The sequence below is a fragment of the Bufo gargarizans genome, chromosome 5, assembly GCF_014858855.1.
Source record: "Bufo gargarizans isolate SCDJY-AF-19 chromosome 5, ASM1485885v1, whole genome shotgun sequence".
Lineage (NCBI taxonomy): Eukaryota > Metazoa > Chordata > Amphibia > Anura > Bufonidae > Bufo > Bufo gargarizans.
The window spans coordinates 2,863,118-2,887,966 of NC_058084.1; the positions used below are offsets into that span (position 1 = coordinate 2,863,118).

Consider the following 24,849-nt stretch of genomic DNA (forward strand, 5'->3'; position numbering starts at 1 on the left):
AGGAGGAGGATGCAGGTGAGGGCTGTATACAGGGTGAGGAGGAGGAGGAGGATGCAGGTGGGGGCTGTATACAGGGTGAGGAGGATGCAGGTGGGGGCTGTATACAGGGTGAGGAGGATGCAGGTGGGGCCTGTATACAGGGTGAGGAGGATGCAGGTGGGGGCTGTATACAGGGTGTGGGGAGGAGGAGGATGCAGGTGAGGGCTGTATACAGGGTGTGGGGAGGAGGAGGATGCAGGTGGGGGCTGTATACAGGGTGAGGAGGAGGATGCAGGTGGGGGCTGTATACAGGGTGAGGAGGAGGATGCAGGTGGGGCTGTATACAGGGTGAGGAGGAGGATGCAGGTGGGGGCTGTATACAGGGGAGGAGGAGGAGGAGGATGCAGGTGGGGGCTGTATACAGGGTAAGGCGGAGGGAGGATGCAGGTGGGGGCTGTATACAGGGTGTGGGGAGGAGGATGCAGTTGAGGGCTGTATACAGGGTGAGGAGGATACAGGTGTGGGCTGTATACAGGGTGTGGGGAGGAGGAGGATGCAGGTGAGGGCTGTATACAGGGTGAGGAGGAGGAGGAGGATGCAGGTGGGGGCTGTATACAGGGTAAGGCGGAGGAGGATGCAGGTGGGGGCTGTATACAGGGTGTGGGGAGGAGGAGAGGAGGATGCAGGTAAGGGCTGTATACAGGGTGTGGGGAGGAGGATGCAGTTGAGGGCTGTATACAGGGTGAGGAGGATGCAGGTGGGGGCTGTATACAGGGTGTGGGGAGGAGGATGCAGGTGGGGGCTGTATACAGGGTGTGGGGAGGAGGATGCAGGTGGGGGCTGTATACAGGGTGAGGAGGAGGAGGATGATGCAGGTGGGGGCTGTATACAGGGTGAGGAGGAGGATGCAGGTGGGGGCTGTATCCAGGCTCTGTGGGGAGGAGGATTGCAGTTGGGGGCTGTATACAGGGTGAGGAGGAGGAGGATTGCAGGTGGGGGCGTATACAGGGTGAGGAGGAGGATGCAGGTGGGGGCTGTATACAGGGTGAGGAGGAGGAGAGGATGCAGGGTGGGGCTGTATACAGGGTGAGGAGGAGGATGCAGTTGAGGGCTGTATACAGGGTGGGGAGGAGGAGGATGCAGGTGGGGGCTGTATACAGGGTGAGGAGGAGGAGGATGCAGGTGGGGGCTGTATACAGGGTGGGGAGGAGGAGGCTGCAGGTGGGGGCTGTATACAGGGTGAGGCGGAGGAGGATGAGGTGGGGGCTGTTACAGGGTTGAGGAGGAGGATGCAGGTGGGGGCTGTATACCGGGTGAGGAGGAGGAGGATGCAGGTGGGGGCGTATACAGGGTGAGGAGGAGGAGGATGCAGGTGGGGGGCTGTACTACAGGGTGAGGAGGAGGAGGATGCAGGTGGGGGCTGTATACAGGGTGAGGAGGAGGAGGATGCAGGTGGGGGCTGTATACAGGGTGAGGAGGAGGAGGATGCAGGTGGGGGCTGTATACAGGGTGAGGAGGAGGAGGATGCAGGTGGGGGCTGTATACAGGGTGAGGAGGAGGAGGATGCAGGTGGGGGCTGTATACAGGGTGAGGAGGAGGAGGATGCAGGTGGGGGCTGTATACAGGGTGAGGAGGAGGATGCAGGTGGGGGCTGTATACAGGGTGAGGAGGAGGATGCAGGTGGGGGCTGTATACAGGGTGAGGAGGAGGATGCAGGGGGGGCGTATACAGGTGAGGAGGAGGATGCAGGTGGGGGCTGTATACAGGGTGAGGAGGAGGAGGATGCAGGTGGGGGCTGTATACAGGGTGAGGAGGAGGAGGATGCAGGTGAGGGCTGTATACAGGGTGTGAGGAGGAGGAGGATGCAGGTGGGGGCTGTATACAGGGTGTGGGGAGGAGGAGGATGCAGGTGGGGGCTGTATACAGGGTGTGGAGGAGGATGCAGGTTAGGGCTGTATACAGGGTGAGGAGGATGCAGGTGGGGGCTGTATACAGGGTGTGGGGAGGAGGAGGATGCAGGTGGGGGCTGTATACAGGGGTGTGGGGAGGAGGAGGATGCAGGTGGGGGCTGTATACAGGGTGTGGGAGGAGGAGGATGCAGGTGGGGGCTGTATACAGGGTGTGGGGAGGAGGAGGATGCAGGTGGGGGCTGTATACAGGGTGTGGGGAGGAGGAGGATGCAGGTGGGGGCTGTATACAGGGTGTGGGGAGGAGGAGGATGCAGGTGGGGGCTGTATACAGGGTGTGGGGAGGAGGAGGATGCAGGTGGGGGCTGTATACAGGGTGTGGGGAGGAGGAGGAGGATGCAGGTGGGGGCTGTATTACAGGGTGTGGGGAGGAGGAGGAGGATGCAGGTGGGGGCTGTATACAGGGTGTGGGGAGGAGGAGGAGGATGCAGGTGGGGGCTGTATACAGGGTGTGGGGAGGAGGAGGATGCAGGTGGGGGCTGTATACAGGGTGAGGAGGAGGAGGATGCAGGTGGGGGCTGTATACAGGGTGAGGAGGATGATGATGCAGGTGGGGGCTGTATACAGGGTGAGGAGGAGGAGGCTGCAGGTGAGGGCTGTATACACGGTGAGGAGGAGGAGGATGCAGGTGGGGGCTGTATACAGGGTGAGGAGGAGGATGCAGGTGGGGGCTGTATACAGGGTGAGGAGGAGGATGCAGGTGGGGGCTGTATACAGGGTGAAGAGGAGGATGCAGGTGGGGGCTGTATACAGGGTGAGGAGGAGGAGGATGCAGGTGAGGGCTGTATACAGGGTGAGGAGGAGGAGGATGCGGGTGGGGCTGTATACAGGGTGAGGAGGAGGAGGATGCGGGTGGGGGCTGTATACAGGGTGAGGAGGAGGAGGATGCGGGTGGGGGCTGTATACAGGGTGAGGAGGAGGATGCAGGTGAGGGCTGTATACAGGGTGAGGAGGAGGATGCAGGTGGGGGCTGTATACAGGGTGAGGAGGAGGATGCAGGTGGGGGCTGTATACAGGGTGAAGAGGAGGAGGATGCAGGTGGGGGCTGTATACAGGGTGTGGAGGAGGATGCAGGTGGGGGCTGTATACAGGGTGAGGAGGAGGATGCAGGTGGGGGCTGTATACAGGGTGAGGAGGAGGATGCAGGTGGGGGCTGTATACAGGGTGAAGAGGAGGAGGATGCAGGTGGGGCTGTATACAGGGTGTGGAGGAGGATGCAGGTGGGGGCTGTATACAGGGTGAGGAGGAGGAGGCTGCAGGTGAGGGCTGTATACACGGTGAGGAGGAGGAGGATGCAGGTGGGGGCTGTATACAGGGTGAGGAGGAGGATGCAGGTGGGGGCTGTATACAGGGTGAGGAGGAGGATGCAGGTGAGGGCTGTATACAGGGTGTGGAGGAGGAGGATGCAGGTGGGGGCTGTATACAGGGTGGGGAGGAGGAGGATGCAGGTGAGGGCTGTATACAGGGTGTGGAGGAGGAGGATGCAGGTGGGGGCTGTATACAGGGTGAGGAGGAGGAGGATGCAGGTGAGGGCTGTATACAGGGTGAGGAGGAGGAGGATGCAGGTGAGGGCTGTATACAGGGTGAGGAGGAGGAGGATGCAGGTGAGGGCTGTATACAGGGTGAGGAGGAGGAGGATGCAGGTGGGGGCTGTATACAGGGTGAGGAGGAGGATGCAGGTGAGGGCTGTATACAGGGTGAGGAGGAGGATGCAGGTGGGGGCTGTATACAGGGTGAGGAGGAGGATGCAGGTGGGGGCTGTATACAGGGTGAAGAGGAGGAGGATGCAGGTGGGGGCTGTATACAGGGTGAGGAGGAGGAGGATGCAGGTGAGGGCTGTATACAGGGTGAGGAGGAGGAGGATGCAGGTGAGGGCTGTATACAGGGTGAGGAGGAGGAGGATGCAGGTGAGGGCTGTATACAGGGTGTGTGATTCGGAGGGGTGTCCTGAGTTCTTTATTCTTCCCCCAGAAAAGCATCCGGCCGCAGGTGGTGACCACGTTTGAGCTTCCTGGCTGCCACGACATGTGGACAGTGATCTCCTCTCACAAGAAGGAGGAGGTGGGTGGTTGTCTCCTTGCTCCCGTCTTCTGCTCTTGTCGTCCTGCTGCTGTAAGTCTTGTCCACTCTTCCAGGCTGAGGACAAGGAGAGAGAGACGGGCGCCGTGGAGCCGGAGGATGACGATGAGAAGAACCGCCATGGCTTCCTCATCCTGAGCCGGGAGGACTCCACTATGGTGAGGGACCGAGCAGTGTATCCTCCCCTGTCTGTGGGGGCTGCCGTGTGACACCAGTGGTGATCCTGAGGGTCTGGTCATGTCCGTATTATCGGTGCGCAGGGTCCAGGCCTTCAGCAGCCGTGGCTCCGGCTCCACGTGTGATGATGTCAGCTGCAGTGTTCTCATTGCCGCCTTCTTCATTTACAGATTCTTCAGACCGGACAGGAGATCATGGAGCTGGACACCAGCGGATTCGCCACCCAGGGCCCCACCGTGTACGCTGGGAACATAGGAGACAACAAATACATTATACAGGTGTCACCGCAGGGGATCCGCCTGCTGGAGGGAGGTGAGTGCAGGGCGAAGCCTGCGGCAGGCGGTAACGAGGCGATCGCGGGATGGGGGGTCCGCGCGAAACTCTCCACCTGTGCAGCTCCTCAGCACTCTGCAGTAAGGGCACCTACCTGCTGTCCGTCCGATTGTAAGCCCTGATCGTCGGTGTATTATACATTGTAAGCCCCTGCTCCTCTGTGTATTATACATTGTAAGCCCCTGCTCGTCGGTGTATTATACATTGTAAGCCCCTGCTCGTCGGTGTATTATACATTGTAAGCCCCTGCTCGTCGGTGTATTATACATTGTAAGCCCCTGCTCGTCGGTGTATTATACATTGTAAGCCCCTGCGCGTCGGTGTATTATACATTGTAAGCTCCTGCTCGTCGGTGTATTATACATTGTAAGCCCCTGCTCGTCGGTGTATTATACATTGTAAGCCCCTGCTCGTCGGTGTATTATACATTGTAAGCCCCTGCGCGTCGGTGTATTATACATTGTAAGCCCCTGCGCGTCGGTGTATTATACATTGTAAGCCCCTGCGCGTCGGTGTATTATACATTGTAAGCCCCTGCGCGTCGGTGTATTATACATTGTAAGCCCCTGCTCGTCGGTGTATTATACATTGTAAGCCCCTGCTCGTCCCCCACCTCTTATACATGCCTCTTGTGAGCTGGACTCGCTCTTTTGGCGCTGTAGTCACAGCCGCAGTGCCGCTACCCCGTGCCAGTCTCGCCCAATGCTGGTGCCCCTGTAGCAGTCGCCTGCTCTGGATGCCAGCAGTGTCCCCCAGCAATTCCAGCAGGACTGAGCTGTATAACGAGCGGGTGGTCACAAGAGCAGTTTACTGGATCAGGACCTGGAAAAGGAAAGCAAACGGCAGCGCTGAACTGGAATCCAGCAGGAAAGTTCTAGAAGACACAAGAACCAGGGGCCACTAGACACTAAACTGCTCAGATTCAGAGGGGTCGTCATAGTTGGGGTCCATTCACACGCCCGTCTGTGTTTTGCGGACCACACATCGCCGGCACTCTCCTAGAAAATGCCTTTTCTTGTCTGCAGTTGCGGACAAGGATAGGACATGTTATATTTTTTTGCGGAGCCGCAAAGGCGGATGCGGACGATTGAAAATGGATGGGTCCGCGCCTGTTCTGCAAAATTGCGGAACAGATGTGGACCCATTTTGCGGACTTGTGAATGGACCCTTCAGGTAAAACTGACCTCACATAGGACAGGACTAGAAGCAGCACCTCACATGGATCGGGCGTGTCCCTCGTCTGGTGGTGGGCCCCGTACCTGTCTCAGGTTCTCACAGTACATCCAGCTACGGAGCATGTGCGACCATCTCCGGCAGGTGGTCAGAGCAGTACCACACAGCAGGTGGCGCTGTACAGATCCTATGGACTCTGCGGTCTCGCTGCGTGCAGTTACACCAGGATTCAGACCCCGGGGCTGGTGTGGAAAAGGCGCTGTAGTCAGGAGCGCCCAGCCGGCGGCCGTACTCCATGATGGCTGCTGCAGTAAAGTTCTCAGCCACCAGGGGGCCACACTGAGCTGTTTTATGTCTTGTTTCCAGTGATTCAGCTGCAGTTCATCCCCGTGGACCTGGGCTCCCCCATCATCCACTGCGCCGTGGCCGATCCCTACGTGGTGATACTTAGTGCCGAGGGTCAAGTCTCCATGATCCAGCTGAAGAGCGACTCGTTTGGAGGCAAAACTCACAGACTGGCCCTTCAGAAGCCCGGCCTCCATTATGTGAGTGACGCCGGGTATCGGGCCCCTCATCTTTACCTCCCTTCTCATGCACGGACCTCGCTCACATATAGGGGGCCCCCTGTATCATAGCCTGGAATCGGGGCCCCCTGTATCATAGCCGGGTATCGGGGCCCCCTGTATCATAGCCGGGTATCGGGGCCCCTCATCTTTACCTCCCTTCTCATACACGGACTTCGCTCACATATAAGGGGCCCCCTGTATCATAGCCGGGTATCGGGGGCCCCTCTTTTCTAACGATTTCTTCCTCCTTGTGCACGGCCAGTAGCTGCCCCCGTGTATCTGGTGATGTGGCGCGGTGCCCCCCGATATTTACCGGTGACCCCTCTGCTGTCTTGTCTGCAGCAATCTAAGGTCATCGCTCTGTGCGTGTATCGGGATGTGAGCGGCATGTTCACCACAGAGGCCCGCTCCTCTCAGGCGAAAGACGAGAGCGCCGCCCAGAGCGCCTCCGGGGCCGACACTGTGATCCAGGAGATGAGGTGAGTCCCGTCCATGTGACGCCTATCCTGAGCTGAGGTCAGCCCCTCTGTGCCATCCCTGTGTGTGACGCTTATCCTGCGCTGAGGTCAGCCCCTCTGTGCCATCCCTGTGTGTGACGCTTATCCTGCGCTGAGGTCAGCCCCTCTGTACCATCCCTGTGTGTGACGCCTATCCTGCGCTGAGGTCAGCCCCTCTGTACCATCCCTGTGTGTGACGCCTATCCTGAGCTGAGGTCAGCCCCTCTGTGCCATCCCTGTGTGTGACGCTTATCCTGCGCTGAGGTCAGCCCCTCTGCCATCCCTGTGTGTGACGCTTATCCTGCGCTGAGGTCAGCCCCTCTGTGCCATCCCTGTGTGTGACGCTTATCCTGCGCTGAGGTCAGCCCCTCTGTGCCATCCCTGTGTGTGACGCTTATCCTGCGCTGAGGTCAGCCCCTCTGTACCATCCCTGTGTGTGACGCTTATCCTGCGCTGAGGTCAGCCCCTCTGTGCCATCCCTGTGTGTGACGCTTATCCTGCGCTGAGGTCAGCCCCTCTGTGCCATCCCTGTGTGTGACGCTTATCCTGCGCTGAGGTCAGCCCCTCTGTGCCATCTCTGTGTGTGACGCTTATCCTGCACTGAGGTCAGCCCCTCTGTACCATCCCTGTGTGTGACGCTTATCCTGCGCTGAGGTCAGCCCCTCTGTGCCATCCCTATGTGTGACGCTTATCCTGTGCTGAGGTCAGCCCCTCTGTGCCATCCCTGTGTGTGACGCTTATCCTGCGCTGAGGACAGCCCCTCTGTGCCATCCCTGTGTGTGACGCTTATCCTGCGCTGAGGACAGCCCCTCTGTGCCATCCCTGTGTGTGACGCTTATCCTGCGCTGAGGTCAGCCCCTCTGTACCATCCCTGTGTGTGACGCTAATCCTGCGCTGAGGTCAGCCCCTCTGTACCATCCCTGTGTGTGACGCTTATCCTGCGCTGAGGTCAGCCCCTCTGTACCATCCCTGTGTGTGACGCTTATCCTGCGCTGAGGTCAGCCCCTCTGTACCATTCCTGTGTGTGACGCTTATCCTGCGCTGAGGTCAGCCCCTCTGTGCCATCCCTGTGTGACGCTTATCCTGTGCTGAGGTCAGCCCCTCTGTACCATCCCTGTGTGACGCTTATCCTGCACTGAGGTCAGCCCCTCTGTACCATCCCTGTGTGACGCTTATCCTGCGCTGAGGTCAGCCCCTCTGTACCATCCCTGTGTGACGCTTATCCTGTGCTGAGGTCAGCCCCTCTGTACCATCCCTGTGTGACGCTTATCCTGTGCTGAGGTCAGCCCCTCTGTACCATCCCTGTGTGTGACGCTTATCCGGCGCTGAGGTCAGCCCCTCTGTACCATCCCTGTGTGTGACGCTTATCCTGTGCTGAGGTCAGCCCCTCTGTGCCATCCCTGTGTGTGACGCTTATCCTGTGCTGAGGTCAGCCCCTCTGTGCCATCCCTGTGTGTGACGCTTATCCTGTGCTGAGGTCAGCCCCTCTGTGCCATCCCTGTGTGTGACGCTTATCCTGTGCTGAGGTCAGCCCCTCTGTACCATCCCTGTGTGACGCTTATCCTGTGCTGAGGTCAGCCCCTCTGTACCCTCCCTGTGTGACTCTTATCCTGCGCTGAGGTCAGCCCCTCTGTACCATCCCTGTGTGACGCTTATCCTGTGCTGAGGTCAGCCCCTCTGTACCATCCCTGTGTGTGACGCTAATCCTGCGCTGAGGTCAGCCCCTCTGTACCATCCCTGTGTGACGCTTATCCTGTGCTGAGGTCAGCCCCTCTGTACCATCCCTGTGTGTGACGCTAATCCTGCGCTGAGGTCAGCCCCTCTGTACCATCCCTATGTGTGACGCTTATCCTGTGCTGAGGTCAGCCCCTCTGTACCCTCCCTGTGTGTGACGCTTATCCTGTGCTGAGGTCAGCCCCTCTGTACCATCCCTGTGTGTGACGCTAATCCTGCGCTGAGGTCAGCCCCTCTGTACCATCCCTGTGTGACGCTTATCCTGTGCTGAGGTCAGCCCCTCTGTACCATCCCTGTGTGTGACGCTTATCCTGTGCTGAGGTCAGCCCCTCTGTGCCATCCCTGTGTGACGCTTATCCTGCGCTGAGGTCAGCCCCTCTGTACCATCCCTGTGTGACGCTTATCCTGCACTAAGGTCAGCCCCTCTGTGCCATCCCTGTGTGACGCTTATCCTGTGCTGAGGTCAGCCCCTCTGTGCCATCCCTGTGTGTGACGCTTATCCTGCGCTGAGGTCAGCCCCTCTGTACCCTCCCTGTGTGACGCTTATCCTGCGCTGAGGTCAGCCCCTCTGTACCATCCCTGTGTGACGCTTATCCTGTGCTGAGGTCATCCCCTCTGTGCCATCCCTGTGTGTGACGCTTATCCTGCGCTGAGGTCAGCCCCTCTGTACCCTCCCTGTGTGACGCTTATCCTGCGCTGAGGTCAGCCCCTCTGTACCCTCCATTGATCCCTGGTATCTGCTCCTCTCCCAGTCACTCAGTAGATGATGAGGATGAGATGCTTTACGGCGACTCCGGATTTCCGTGCAGTCCCGGTAAGGATGAGCCGCGCCGGAGTAACTCCTCTGCCGAGAGAGACTCCCAGCACAAGATGGAGCCGACCCACTGGTGTGTGCTGGTGCGAGAGAACGGAGTGATGGAGGTGAGAGCCGCTTATCTTCTTTCTGGAGACATGATTTCTGTATAGATACCGGGGGTCCGGCCATAGCCCCGTCCTGCATATAGTGGTCTGCACCGTATACGTGTCCGGGCCGCTGACCCCCGGAGACATTACTGCTGTATAGATACCGGGGGTCCGGCCATAGCCCCGTCCTGCATATAGTGGTCTGCACCGTATACGTGTCCGGGCCGCTGACCCCTGGAGACATTACTGCTGTATAGATACCGGGGGTCCGGCCATAGCCCCGTCCTGCATATAGTGGTCGTGTCCGGTCCGCTGACCCCTGGAGACATTACTGCTGTATAGATACCGGGGGTCCGGCCATAGCCCTGTCCTGCATATAGTGGTCTGCACCGTATACGTGTCCGGGCCGCTGACCCCCGGAGACATTACTGCTGTATAGATACCGGGGGTCCGGCCATAGCCCCGTCCTGCATATAGTGGTCTGCACCGTATACGTGTCCGGTCCGCTGACCCCCGGAGACATTACTGCTGTATAGATACCGGGGGTCCGGCCATAGCCCTGTCCTGCATATAGTGGTCTGCACCGTATACGTGTCCGGGCCGCTGACCCCCGGAGACATTACTGCTGTATAGATACCGGGGGTCCAGCCATAGCCCCGTCCTGCATATAGTGGTCTGCACCGTATACGTGTCCGGTCCGCTGACCCCCGGAGACATTACTCCTGTATAGATACCGGGGGTCCGGTCATAGCCCCGTCCTGCATATAGTGGTCTGCACCGTATACGTGTCCGGGCCGCTGACCCCCGGAGACATTACTCCTGTATAGATACCGGGGGTCCGGCCATAGCCCCGTCCTGCATATAGTGGTCGTGTCCGGTCCGCTGACCCCTGGAGACATTACTGCTGTATAGATACCGGGGGTCCGGCCCCCCACACACACGTGTACAGTCCCTGACATGACCCTTAGGGTCTTCCTTTTGACCTCTCATGATACATTGTGTCTGTTCTGCCTCTGTTGTGCGGGGGCCTGTGAATTCTCCTGGCGCCCCACAGTCTCTTCACTCTAGGGGTCTGGGTTTTGGGTGGGGGGGGGGCGGTCCCACTCCCAGTCGGGGGGTCCTAGTCCTCTGCGGTGCCTTCGTGTTCACGTCCTCTCCATGTCCTCACAGATTTACCAGCTTCCTGAATGGCGCTTGGTGTTTCTGGTGAAGAACTTCCCGATGGGGCAGCGCGTCCTCGTGGACAGTTCTGCTGTGCAGACGTGCGCCCCTGGAGAGAGCAGGAAGGAGGATGCCCGGCAGGATGAGATGCCTCTGGTCAAAGAGGTGCTGCTCGTCGGCCTAGGGAATCGCCAAAGCCGTCCATATTTATTGGTGAGTAGTGAACTGGTCTCCGGTCCACGTCTGATGTTACCCATGTGTTCTGTCGGCGAGCTCCGTCCACGTCTGATGTTACCCATGTGTTCTGTCGGCGAGCTCCGTCCACGTCTGATGTCACCCATGTGTTCTGTCGGCGAGCTTCGTCCACGTCTGATGTCACCCATGTGTTCTGTCGGCGAGCTTCGTCCACGTCTGATGTCACCCATGTGTTCTGTCGGCGAGCTCCGTCCACGTCTGATGTTACCCATGTGTTCTGTCGGCGAGCTCCGTCCACGTCTGATGTCACCCATGTGTTCTGACGGCGAGCTCCGTCCACGTCTGATGTCACCCATGTGTTCTGTCGGCGAGCTCCGTCCACGTCTGATGTCACCCATGTGTTCTGTCGGCGAGCTCCGTCCACGTCTGATGATACCCATGTGTTCTGTCGGCGAGCTCCGTCCACGGCTGATGTTACCCATGTGTTCTGTCGGCGAGCTCCGTCCACGTCTGATGTTACCCATGTGTTCTGTCGGCGAGCTCCGTCCACATGTATTGTCCCTGTCCTGGACAGACTCACTCCTCCTCCTTAGTCCTCTGACTTAGGACTGTGTCTCTGCTTCCTCAGGTCCTTGTAGACGTTGAGCTGATGATTTATGAGGCGTTTCCACTTTCTCCAGGAGCAAAGGGCAACCTGAAAGTTCGTTTTAGGAAGGTAGGTTTCTGCTTGGCCACCCTCTTCTTTCTCATGTGTCTCAGATCTCTGTCCTCACATCTCCTTCCACTCACAGGTTCCTCACAATATTAATTTCCGTGAGAAGAAGCAGCGACAATCCAAGAAGAAGTGTGAAGGGTCGAGTGAGGATTTTGCAGCTCGAGGTCGTGTGGCTCGCTTCCGCTATTTCCAGGATATCTATGGCTACTCGGGGGTGGGTGCCGCCCTCCGAGCTTCTCATATGCCTCCTCATATCACTGCTTCTTGTCTCACCTTCAACTTCTGCCTCCAGGTGTTCATCTGTGGACCATCTCCTCACTGGCTCATAGTCACGTCTCGTGGAGCGCTGCGGCTTCATCCCATGACCATCGATGGCAGTATTGAGTCGTTTGCCCCCTTCCATAATGTCAACTGCCCCAGAGGCTTCCTCTACTTTAACCGACAGGTAAGGGTAACCCTCATCAAGATGCAGAAATAAGTAAAATCTGTATCTGATGATCAGCCACACCATGAGCCTGAAGACCCAGCATGCCACACGTAATGCTTGGCCGGATTATCAGAAATGTGCCTGGTTGTCCGGTCACGCCCTGGTGGCTCCTGGAGATCTGGATGAAGTTCTTGACAGGAGCAGCAGTGTTGCTGCTCATGTAGGACACTTGCATCAGGTACTTCATTGTTGGCTTCAGGAGCCATGGGTAAGTGCATGTTCATCAGGTAAGTCTATAGAGGAGGACCATGTTAGTGACCAGGAAGAGGGGGATTACTGCAGCTCACAGGGGGTTCAAGTTAGTGTTTCCCTCCTCAGGGTGAGCTGCGGATCAGCGTCCTCCCGGCATATTTATCCTATGATGCTCCGTGGCCTGTGAGGAAGATTCCCCTTCGCTGCACCGCACATTACGTGTCCTATCACGTGGAATCCAAAGTAAGTCTTCGTCTCCCAGTCTGACCAGTGTATCTTATGAACTGGTGTTTCTGCCTAGTGCCGGCCCTTCCTGTCTTTGTGGGAGTTGTACTGGGCAGCCCTTCATCTGTCTGTCAGCTGTCACATCCAGCCTAAAGGCCTGAGCAATACAAACGAGGTCCACGTCGTGGTCCTCTACAGCCACCCCTCTGTCCATGATCCTGGTGATGGCCACTGACCCCTGTACTACTACCACCAGTCACTATATATAATGCCTGAGGTCCATGTAGTGGTCACCCCCAGCCGCCCCTCTGTCCATGATCCTGGTGATGGCCACTGACCCCTGTACTACTACCACCAGTCACTATATATAATGCCTGAGGTCCATGTAGTGGTCCTCTACAGCCTCCCCTCTGTCCATGATCCCGGTGATGGCCACTGACCCCTGTACTACTACCACCAGTCACTATATATAATGCCTGAGGTCCATGTAGTGGTCCTCTACAGCCGCCCCTCTGTCCATGATCCCGGTGATGGCCACTGACCCCTGTACTACTACCACCAGTCACTATATATAATGCCTTAGGTCCATGTAGTGGTCCTCTACAGCCTCCCCTCTGTCCATGATCCTGGTGATGGCCACTGACCCCTGTACTACTACCACCAGTCACTATATATAATTCCTGAGGTCCATGTAGTGGTCACCCCCAGCCACCCCTCTGTCCATGATCCTGGTGATGGCCACTGACCCCTGTACTACTACCACCAGTCACTATATATAATGCCTGAGGTCCATGTAGCGGTCACCCCCAGCTGCCCCTCTGTCCATGATCCCGGTGATGGCCACTGACCCCTGTACTACTACCACCAGTCACTATATATAATGCCTGAGGTCCATGTAGTGGTCACCCCCAGCCACCCCTCTGTCCATGATCCTGGTGATGGCCACTGACCCCTGTACTACTACCACCAGTCACTATATATAATGCCTGAGGTCCATGTAGCAGTCACCCCCAGCTGCCCCTCTGTCCATGATCCCGGTGATGGCCACTGACCCCTGTACTACCACCACCAGTCACTATATATAATAATATAATCACCACTCTCCTCCCCTCAGGTTTATGCTGTGGTCACCAGTGTGAACGACATATGTACTCGAATCCCTCGCATGACAGGGGAAGAGAAAGAGTTTGAGACTATTGAGAGAGGTGAGATGTTCTGCAGTGTATTGCTCTTTGTGTGGAGGTCTGCTAGAGAATTGCTCCCAGTTCAGATGTCTATAATGTCTCCTCTCAGATAAGGTCACCCCGTACAATAATTGTGTCCTCCTCATTTGTCCTTGGTACCCAGTCTTCTCCTCACGTCTTCTCATTTGCAGATGATCGTTACATTGCTTCTCACCAGGAGGTCTTCTCCATCCAGCTCATCTCACCCGTCAGCTGGGAGACCATTCCTAATACCAGGTATTGTGGTGTCTTCTGCCGCCTCAGGAATCTCTCCTCTGTCCTTGTGCAGTCATCGGACCCTCACGTGATCAGGGCACGTCAGCCTCACATGGGCCTGGTCGTGTGTCATGTAGTTAATACCTCTAGTCCTAATCTTCAGGTCTGGAGATCCCATTTCAGATATTCTCCTATATCCCCACGCTCTTGTTTCAGTGACTTCTCTCCTTCGTTCCCTGGTACCCTCCTTAACTGGAGATGCCAAGATGGAGCACAGTGGGAGGTCATCAGGGTTGTGGACATCAGTAGATACCAGTTATGACAGTAGTTGTCGGATTGTAGTGCAGGAAACTTCTGGCACATGGTTGCGTTGGTCATTGACAGATCATTTGGTGCTGCCTCCGTCCTCCAGGATAGATCACTGGCTCTTGCTTTGACTGTTGCACGTTTCCTGGATCTTCGATCTGTGCTTTCGTCATAGGGCAGTCAGTATAGATCTTCATGGTGCCTGTTATCAGATGTTGGTGTCCAGAGCTCTCATGTCTGGAGTCTTCAGGTATGTGGAGATGACGCTTATTGGCTCGTGAGATAAGATTCGGGCTCTCTTCCGCCAGTCTTTACAGTATAACGGCTTCAGTCTGTGTCCACCTCTGAGGCAGCTGGGTCAGTGTCTCCTCAGAGCGGACGCTCTCACTCCTGTGAGTTACATCTTGAGGTTTGTGGACTAAAGTTCCTCATTCTGTGCTGCAGGATAGATCTGGAGGAGTGGGAGCATGTCACCTGTATGAAAACGGTCAGTCTGAAGAGCGAGGAGACAGTGTCAGGACTGAAGGGGTACATCGCTGCAGGAACGTGCGTCATGCAAGGGGAGGAGGTGACCTGCCGAGGTCGGGTGAGTGACATGCTGCATGACGCAGGAAGTATGTGTGCATTGTACTGGTCATCTGTAGTCGGTATGATGGCGTCCGCACTCCTATGTTCTCTCATGCACATTGATTCAGTATTTGGTATTTAATGGGAGTGTTGGCCATTTAGTTGGCGGTCTGTCTTCACCCCTTCCTTCTTGGGGTAGATGGTCGTCTCCTATTTAAGCTGTTCCTCCTCTGACCACTCATTGTCTTGCTCATCAGATTCTCATCATGGATATCATTGAGGTTGTACCAGAGCCCGGGCAGCCACTGACCAAGAATAAGTTTAAGGTCTTGTATGAGAAGGAGCAGAAGGGTCCGGTCACTGCGCTGTGTCACTGTAACGGGTACCTGGTGACGGCTATTGGCCAAAAGGTAAGATGGCGACTTGTCTCATCAGTCAGCACACAACTACTTACAACGTGCAGACGTCATCTTGTCCTGGCAGACGTGGTCCAGTGGGTTGGATGCTGACTTGTAATGTACAGTAGGGAAGCCATCATCTCCAGACATGTTTTTGTCCCTTCAGATCTTCCTGTGGAGTCTGAAGGACAATGACTTGACGGGAATGGCGTTTATAGACACCCAGCTCTACATCCACCAAATGATCAGCGTCAAGAACTTCATCCTGGCTGCCGACCTTATGAAGAGCATCTCTCTGCTGCGGTACCAGGAGGAGAGCAAGACCCTGTCTCTGGTCAGCAGGGTGAGTACTGCCCCCCTGGGTGTAGTCCACATGGTGAGGCTTGTCCTGTGGTCGTACTCTGACCACACGTAGTCTTCTCTCCCACGCAGGACGTGAAGCCTGTGGAGGTTTACAGTGTGGAGTTCCTGGTGGATAATTCTCAGCTCGGCTTCTTGGGTAGGTGATTGGTGGAGTTATATCACATGATGTCGGGGGGAATGACCGGCAGATCTGACCTATTTCTTTATGTTCTAGTGTCCGATCGAGACAGAAACCTGCTCCTGTACATGTACCTCCCAGCAGGTGAGCGCACGGCTGTGTCTATAGTGAATCCTTTACTTCCCACAGATCTTCCTGGATGAGCCGAGCGTCCGTGCTCCGCGGTGGTTTCCTATATTCCCCCCCGCTGTCATGATCTTGTAGATCCGTCACCCACACAATAATCTGCTGTTCATCCTTCGTTCTCAAATCTCATACGGTGTTTCCTATTGTTACAGCAAAAGAAAGTTTTGGCGGGCTCCGTCTCTTGCGGCGTGCAGACTTCCATGCAGGGTCCCATGTAAATGCTTTCTGGAGAACACCGTGCCGCGGCGCCAGTGAGACCTCAAGCCGCAAAACAGCTCTGTGGGACAACAAACACATCACGTGGTTTGCCACTTTGGACGGAGGAATAGGTTTGCTGCTCCCGATGCAGGAGAAGACTTACCGGAGGCTGCTGATGTTACAGAACGCCCTGATCACCCACATACAACACCACGCTGGACTCAATCCCAGGGCATTCAGGTAGGTGGCTGTTCTACACAGGTTGGTAGGAAGGAGGATGGTCTATCATATAGGTCTGGAGATGATGGGGGTAGTATTAGTCCTGGCATCTAGATGCTGCTGCTACACACTACATGGGAATGACAGTAAATACAGAGGAGTCTTCTCTGACCATGGTCCAAGACGTCTACACAATCTGCTCACAAACAAGACCTGGAGAATGTTGACCTAGCAGTGGACCCATAGTTTAGGTAAGAGGAGAACATGTGCTTCTGTGTTGGAGACGGGGAACAAGCGGCTGGGATTAAAGTGACCGGCTTCTTACAGAGATGTCCTGTCCTCCAGTTAACGGGTGTGGGATGAGCTGTATCAGCAGGTGGCCATTATGAGAGAAACAGAGAGGCGCTCCTGTGGGCATGTGAGCCCAGAACTTGGATCATTGAGCAGTGGAAAACCATGGCCGGGCCAGATGAACGCAGAATTCTGTTGCACCATGCTGATGGGAGGGTCACATTTGGTGCAAGCAGTTCAGGTGGATAATGTTTTCTTTAGACAGTAGTCACCTAACCATTGTGGCTTACCGAGTTCATCTCTTCAGGTCAGCTTTGTAGCCTCTGCGTATGACAGAGCCCCATGCCACAAGATTGTACAGTCATGGCTTGGCTCCAGGAACATGACGGCAAGTTTTCTGTCTTCACCGTCCCCAGATCTAATCTTATAGAGCAGCGATGGCTAACCTCTGGCACTCCAGCTGTGGTGAAATCCCCTAGTCTGGCTGCTCTTGCGGTAAAGAGTCCATAGTCTCGCCGCTCTTACAGTATAGAGTCCATAGTCTCGCCGCTCTTACAGTATAGAGTCCATAGTCTCGCCGCTCTTACAGTATAGAGTCCATAGTCTCGCCGCTCTTACAGTATAGAGTCCATAGTCTCGCCGCTCTTACAGTATAGAGTCCATAGTCTCGCCGCTCTTACAGTATAGAGTCCATAGTCTCGCCGCTCTTACAGTATAGAGTCCATAGTCTCGCCGCTCTTACAGTAAAGAGTCCATAGTCTCGCCGCTCTTACAGTAAAGAGTCCATAGTCTCGCCGCTCTTACAGTATAGAGTCCATAGTCTCGCCGCTCTTACAGTACAGAGTCCATAGTCTCGCCGCTCTTACAGTAAAGAGTCCATAGTCTCGCCGCTCTTACAGTACAGAGTCCATAGTCTCGCCGCTCTTACAGTATAGAGTCCATAGTCTCGCCGCTCTTACAGTAAAGAGTCCACAGTCTCGCCGCTCTTACAGTATAGAGTCCACAGTCTCGCCGCTCTTACAGTATAGAGTCCACAGTCTCACCGCTCTTACAGTATAGAGTCCACAGTCTCACCGCTCTTACAGTATAGAGTCCATAGTCTCACCGCTCTTACAGTATAGAGTCCAGTCTCACCGCTCTTACAGTATAGAGTCCACAGTCTCACCGCTCTTACAGTATAGAGTCCACAGTCTCACCGCTCTTACAGTATAGAGTCCATAGTCTCACCGCTCTTACAGTATAGAGTCCAGTCTCACCGCTCTTACAGTATAGAGTCCACAGTCTCACCGCTCTTACGGTACAGAGTCCACAGTCTCGCCGCTCTTACGGTAAAGTGTCCACAGTCTCGCCGCTCTTACGGTACAGAGTCCACAGTCTCGCCGCTCTTGCGGTACAGAGTCCACAGTCTCGCCGCTCTTGCGGTACAGAGTCCACAGTCTCGCCGCTCTTGCGGTACAGAGTCCACGGTCTCGCTGCTCTTGCGGTACAGAGTCCACAGTCTCGCCGCTCTTGCGGTACAGAGTCCACAGTCTCGCCGCTCTTGCGGTACAGAGTCCACAGTCTCGCCGCTCTTGCGGTACAGAGTCCACAGTCTCGCCGCTCTTGCGGTACAGAGTCCACAGTCTCGCCGCTCTTGCGGTACAGAGTCCACAGTCTCGCCGCTCTTGCGGTACAGAGTCCACAGTCTCGCCGCTCTTGCGGTACAGAGTCCACAGTCTCGCCGCTCTTGCGGTACAGAGTCCACAGTCTCGCCGCTCTTGCGGTACAGAGTCCACAGTCTCGCCGCTCTTGCGGTACAGAGTCCACAGTCTCGCCGCTCTTGCGGTACAGAGTCCACAGTCTCGCCGCTCTTGCGGTACAGAGTCCACAGTCTCGCCGCTCTTGCGGTACAGAGTCCACAGTCTCGCCGCTCTTGCGGTACAGAGTCCACAGTCTCGCCGCTCTTGCGGTACAGAGTCCACAGTCTCGCCGCTCTTGCGGTACAGAGTCCACAGTCTCGCCGCTCTTGCGGTACAGAGTCCACAGTCTCGCCGCTCTTGCGGTACAGAGTCCACAGTCTCGCCGCTCTTGCGGTACAGAGTCCACAGTCTCGCCGCTCTTGCGGTACAGAGTCCACAGTCTCGCCGCTCTTGCGGTACAGAGTCCACAGTCTCGCCGCTCTTGCGGTACAGAGTCCACAGTCTCGCCGCTCTTGCGGTACAGAGTCCACAGTCTCGCCGCTCTTGCGGTACAGAGTCCACAGTCTCGCCGCTCTTGCGGTACAGAGTCCACAGTCTCGCCGCTCTTGCGGTACAGAGTCCACAGTCTCGCCGCTCTTGCGGTACAGAGTCCACAGTCTCGCCGCTCTTGCGGTACAGAGTCCACAGTCTCGCCGCTCTTGCGGTACAGAGTCCACAGTCTCGCCGCTCTTGCGGTACAGAGTCCACAGTCTCGCCGCTCTTGCGGTACAGAGTCCACAGTCTCGCCGCTCTTGCGGTACAGAGTCCACAGTCTCGCCGCTCTTGCGGTACAGAGTCCACAGTCTCGCCGCTCTTGCGGTACAGAGTCCACAGTCTCGCCGCTCTTGCGGTACAGAGTCCACAGTCTCGCCGCTCTTGCGGTACAGAGTCCACAGTCTCGCCGCTCTTGCGGTACAGAGTCCACAGTCTCGCCGCTCTTGCGGTACAGAGTCCACAGTCTCGCCGCTCTTGCGGTACAGAGTCCACAGTCTCGCCGCTCTTGCGGTACAGAGTCCACAGTCTCGCCGCTCTTGCGGTACAGAGTCCACAGTCTCGCCGCTCTTGCGGTACAGAGTCCACAGTCTCGCCGCTCTTGCGGTACAGAGTCCACAGTCTCGCCGCTCTTGCGGTACAGAGTCCACAGTCTCGCCGCTCTTGCGGTACAGAGTCCACAGTCTCGCCGCTCTTGCGGTACAGAGTCCACAGTCTCGCCGCTCTTGCGGTACAGAGTCCACAGTCTCGCCGCTCTTGCGGTACAGAGTCCACAGTCTCGCCGCTCTTGCGGTACAGAGTCCACAGTCTCGCCGCTCTTGCGGTACAGAGTCCACAGTCTCGCCGCTCTTGCGGTACAGAGTCCACAGTCTCGCCGCTCTTGCGGTACAGAGTCCACAGTCTCGCCGCTCTTGCGGTACAGAGTCCACAGTCTCGCCGCTCTTGCGGTACAGAGTCCACAGTCTCGCCGCTCTTGCGGTACAGAGTCCACAGTCTCGCCGCTCTTGCGGTACAGAGTCCACAGTCTCGCCGCTCTTGCGGTACAGAGTCCACAGTCTCGCCGCTCTTGCGGTACAGAGTCCACAGTCTCGCCGCTCTTGCGGTACAGAGTCCACAGTCTCGCCGCTCTTGCGGTACAGAGTCCACAGTCTCGCCGCTCTTGCGGTACAGAGTCCACAGTCTCGCCGCTCTTGCGGTACAGAGTCCACAGTCTCGCCGCTCTTGCGGTACAGAGTCCACAGTCTCGCCGCTCTTGCGGTACAGAGTCCACAGTCTCGCCGCTCTTGCGGTACAGAGTCCACAGTCTCGCCGCTCTTGCGGTACAGAGTCCACAGTCTCGCCGCTCTTGCGGTACAGAGTCCACAGTCTCGCCGCTCTTGCGGTACAGAGTCCACAGTCTCGCCGCTCTTGCGGTACAGAGTCCACAGTCTCGCCGCTCTTGCGGTACAGAGTCCACAGTCTCGCCGCTCTTGCGGTACAGAGTCCACAGTCTCGCCGCTCTTGCGGTACAGAGTCCACAGTCTCGCCGCTCTTGCGGTACAGAGTCCACAGTCTCGCCGCTCTTGCGGTACAGAGTCCACAGTCTCGCCGCTCTTGCGGTACAGAGTCCACAGTCTCGCCGCTCTTGCGGTACAGAGTCCACAGTCTCGCCGCTCTTGCGGTACAGAGTCCACAGTCTCGCCGCTCTTGCGGTACAGAGTCCACAGTCTCGCCGCTCTTGCGGTACAGAATCCTCTTCTATGTTTGTGTACAAACCTTCTTTCCTCCAGACGCAGAGGATGTCCCCTCGTCACAGTCCTGGGGATAAGTAGATGATGGGAGTGATCTCTGTACTGACCCCTGATATATTTATACATAGTAATTAGATCTCCCCTCAGTCGTCTTTTTTTTAAAGTGAATAACCCTAATGCTGATAATCTTTCAGGGTCCTGTAGTTGCCCCATTCCAGTTATTACTTTAGTTGCCCTCCTCTGGACCCTCTCCAACTCTGCTATGTCTGCCTTGTTCACAGGAGCCCAGAACTGTACACAGGCCTTCATGTGTGGTCTGACTAATGATTAGTAAAGTGGTAGGACTATGTCCTCATCACCGCCATCTATGCCCCTTGTGTTGCAACCCATTATCTTATTGGCCTTGGCAGCAGCTGCCTGACACTGGTTTCTACAGCTTAGTTTGCTGTTCACTAAAATTCCTAGGTCCTTTTCCATGTCGGCGTTACCCAGTGTTTTACCATTTAGTATGTACGGGTGACTTGCATTGTTCCTTACCATGGGCATAAGTTTACATTTGTCATTTTTAGTTGTTCCCTTATCTAGTCCCTGATGCTTCCTTCTATATTTGCGTGCCTTGGTTTTGTTATTAATCTTTATCTCTCATTCTCGGCATACGCCATGATTGTTGATGCCCGCCAGTGGCCACATCATCCTCCTGCGTCTCCACACCTTGCTGACATGTCGCACAGGCATACTCCGACGACTCGAGTGTGCCTGGGTGACGTGGACGCAGGAGGATGACATGGCCACTGGTGCAGGAGGCTGGATTAGGGCACAGCAGTTGTCACTTTGAGGAAGTGAGGGGCAGCCTCCTAGACTTCTATATGAAAGTCAGCGTTTTAGTAATATCGAATTCCTCTTAGGAATTTTTTGTTTTTGGCTTTGGAGATTTTTACCATTCTGCATGTTAAAAGCACCCATCTGGGTTATTAATAAGATCTTGTGTCGTCCTGGGAGGTGGTGGATCGTCGTCTCTCGGCTAGAGAAGGTCCCATCTGTCGGTGATCCGTCACATTTGGTATGGATGGCTGTCAGAATTTACAAATTTTTGGCTCTCTTGACTTTCACAATGGAAGCCGCAGCGATGTCTTGTAGAGCTCTGTAAGGTTTCTGTCGTTGATGCCAAGGAGCCTTGCATGTGATAGAGGAACATAAAGGTAGCCTCCTCGTTATTGGATAATCCTCTCCCCGTCTCCATTTCAGAATGTTGCACAGTGGACGCAGGACCCTGCAGAACGCGGTGAGGAACGTGCTGGATGGAGAGCTCCTGAACAGATACCTGTATATGAGCACCAATGAGCGCAGTGAGGTGGCCAAGAAGATCGGAATAAGCTCCACGGATATCGTAAGTGTAGCCTCATTCCACCAGAGAGAACAGCCTGCGGGGAATGACCTTGAGGATCCACATAGGAACATGATGGGTGGAGTGGCTCTTTACAACTCAAATCCAATCAGGAAAGAGGGGGGGGGGGGGGGACTCTTTAGTCTGAGGGTTTCAATGTTTTAAACCTTTCAGCCACCATGAACGTCACGGTGGCTGAGGGAAAGTATTGAGCGGGCTGCTGCACTGAGCCAGCTATAATACCGCAGACACCAAGCCGCAATGGCCAGGATCGGCGATGATGCAGAAATTGGTCATTTAACCCCTCAGATGCCGCTTTCAATAATTGTGTCGTCAGTAGGTTAGGCAGAGGGATGAGGCTCCTTCTGATCATAGCCCCCACAGTAAAATTGCGGGGCTTGGAACGGTTACCATGACGGCCTGGGGCCCGCTGAAGCTTTCCAGGTCTGCCATAATAATCTGCCTGTTGAGCTGTGCACGAGGCAGGACTTGGCAGGCAGAGCATCAGAATACCATAGACCAGGAGTCAGCAACCTCCGGCACTCCAGGTGTTGTGAAACTACATCTCCCATCATGCACACTTGCTTGGCTGTTCTTTAAACTCCCACACAAGTTGAAGGAGCATGCTGGGAGTTGTAGTTTCACAACAGCTGGAGTGCCAAAGGTTGCTGATCCCTGCCATAGACCATAATGGATTTCGGGTATGATAAATGGGACAAGGGATCAAAAGATGCCAGGTCCTTGCCCCCTTAGGATATTAGAGTTTACTATATAAATAATAAAAAAATGTCTGAACTATTAAAATATAAATATGCAGTGTACAATGTAGCGGAAAAAACGTGGTTTATCATTTTTGGTCACCTTATCCCCCAAAGATTGAATAACTGATCAAAAAGTTGTATGTACCCCAAAAATGGTACCAATAAAAACCCGTCCTGCAAAAAACAAGCCTTCGTACGGAAATGGCAATGCAAAGAAAGTGTTTATATTTTTTTTAAATAGTAAAACAAAAAAATTATCCAAATTTTGTATTGAGCCGCAGAATGAGCACAGTGAATGCCGAAATATCAAAACTCCTAAAAATATATATATATATTTTTTTAAGTTAACTTCACAAAAAATAAATCCCTGTTTGCCAATACAAGAGACGGTAAATGAAATGGTGCCATTAAAAAATACAACTTATCCCATAAAAATACGCCCTCATAGAGCTATATGAACGGAAAATTAAAAAAGATATGGATATTGGTGGAATACGGGGAGGAAAAAACAAAAATGAGCCTGATACTAAAAGGGGTCGTCCCCTGAATAATCTACAGTTTCCACACCAGCCCCTGGATCTGAATACTACTGAATTATCCAATAGCATGCATCTGTATAGCGCCACCTGCTGTTTTTCTTTTCTAATTTCTTTGTCCTGCTCACTGAGAAGGCCGCACATGCGCAGTTTCATCCTTCAACTGCCTCATAAGTTGTGATTGGGAGTGCATGGACGACACGCCCCCCTCCCAAGCTGCCGCAGTAAAGACACGCCCCCCTCCCGAGCTGCCGCAGTAAAGACACGCCCCCCTCCCGAGCTGCCGCAGTAAAGACACGCCCCCCTCCCGAGCTGCCGCAGTAAAGACACGCCCCCCTCCCGAGCTGCCGCAGTAAAGACACGCCCCCCTCCCGAGCTGCCGCAGTAAAGACACGCCCTCCCCCCCCCCGAGCTGCCGCAGTAAAGACACGCCCTCCCCCCTGCTGCCGCAGTAAAGACACTCCCTCCCCCCAGCTGCCGCATTAAAGACACTCCCTCCCCCCAGCTGCCGCAGTAAAGACACGCCCTCCCCCCAGCTGCCGCAGTAAAGACACGCCCCCTCAGCTGTCAGCTTGATATAAATCTAACAGAGCACTGAATGGGGAGATCTCTGGATCCTTGTGAGGTCCGGGGCTGGTTCTGGCTTTCTTAGAAAGAGGTCGCCTTGTACAATCTGATGTTAATTTTTTACATTAGTCATGGGAGAACCTCTTTTAAGGGGTTAAAGTCTGACCACTTTTTTCCTCTTTTCAGATCCTGGATGACTTGCTGGAGATCGAGAGGGTGACATCACATTTTTGAGGCCACGTGCTGATTTCTAACATTTTGTATAAATTTTCTTTTTATCGCTCTGGACGTTCTCCACCCAATGCTGTTTCACCATCTTCGTATCTGCAGAGGACATTGGAGCGATCGCCCGGGATGAACGGCCGTCATCCGTGACACTTTGTGACGGAAGTTTTAGATGACGTATTTTTGTAAATACAACCTGTCATTTCATACAATGTCTGTGTCATTCTGTAAACCCTACTGTGCACGCAGGAGGGAACCTGAAGAGGGCGCCGTCACTTCTATGGGGCGGCTCTATTTCCTGTAGTCTACGGCAGCACAGTCAGGAATGGGTTAAACCCCTAGGTACAACTAGACAAGTTGGTAAGGAGCGGGTTTGCATTCACGTTACGGAATACGGTTATAGGGTTCCGTTTTGCTCCGTCATAATACAGGTCTATGGCCATAAATATATAAGGTCCATGCATTCCAACATGAAGCTGAGGTGCCGCAGACATAATCCACCGTGCACACCACGGGCAGAGGGCCGCCACGTCGTGGATGCTGGAGTTTTAACCCTTGGTGATTTGATGGATACGTCTAAAAGTTCTAGGCTCTAGAGACATCTGTTCCAACGAGTATACAGGTCCTTCTAAAAAAAATTAGCATATTGTGATAAAGTTCATTATTTTCTGTAATGTACTGATAAACATTAGACTTTCATATATTTTAGATTCATTACACACAACTGAAGGAGTTCAAGCCTTTTATTGGTGTAATATTGATGATTTTGGCCACAGCTCATGAAAACCCAAATTCCTATCTAAAAAAATGAGCATATCATGAAAAGGTTCTCTAAACGAGCTATTAACCTAATCATCTGAATCAGCTAATTACCTCTAAACACCTGCAAAAGATTCCTGAGGCTTTTACAAACTCCCAGCCTGGTTCATTACTCCAAACGGCAATCATGGGTCAGACTGCCGCCCTGA

The 24,849-nt window shown here is 54.8% G+C and overlaps 1 protein-coding gene across 1 annotated transcript in view; it reads left to right on the top strand.

The window, feature by feature from the left end:
- Positions 1-24,515, top strand: part of CPSF1 (cleavage and polyadenylation specific factor 1) — a 37,762-nt gene extending 13,247 nt beyond the window's left edge. The window contains exons 17-37 of the mRNA XM_044293799.1: positions 3,918-4,007; positions 4,082-4,183; positions 4,373-4,514; positions 6,075-6,253; positions 6,617-6,753; positions 9,258-9,426; positions 10,579-10,782; positions 11,393-11,479; positions 11,556-11,693; positions 11,772-11,924; positions 12,285-12,401; positions 13,498-13,588; positions 13,759-13,843; positions 14,573-14,714; positions 14,953-15,105; positions 15,260-15,436; positions 15,526-15,592; positions 15,671-15,718; positions 15,913-16,198; positions 21,654-21,795; positions 23,843-24,515. Of these exons, the coding sequence (XP_044149734.1) occupies positions 3,918-4,007; positions 4,082-4,183; positions 4,373-4,514; positions 6,075-6,253; positions 6,617-6,753; positions 9,258-9,426; positions 10,579-10,782; positions 11,393-11,479; positions 11,556-11,693; positions 11,772-11,924; positions 12,285-12,401; positions 13,498-13,588; positions 13,759-13,843; positions 14,573-14,714; positions 14,953-15,105; positions 15,260-15,436; positions 15,526-15,592; positions 15,671-15,718; positions 15,913-16,198; positions 21,654-21,795; positions 23,843-23,890 (2,757 nt within the window). The 3' untranslated portion in view covers positions 23,891-24,515. The remainder of the gene's footprint in view (positions 1-3,917; positions 4,008-4,081; positions 4,184-4,372; positions 4,515-6,074; positions 6,254-6,616; positions 6,754-9,257; positions 9,427-10,578; positions 10,783-11,392; positions 11,480-11,555; positions 11,694-11,771; positions 11,925-12,284; positions 12,402-13,497; positions 13,589-13,758; positions 13,844-14,572; positions 14,715-14,952; positions 15,106-15,259; positions 15,437-15,525; positions 15,593-15,670; positions 15,719-15,912; positions 16,199-21,653; positions 21,796-23,842) is intronic.
- The last annotated feature ends 334 nt before the right edge of the window (positions 24,516-24,849 follow it).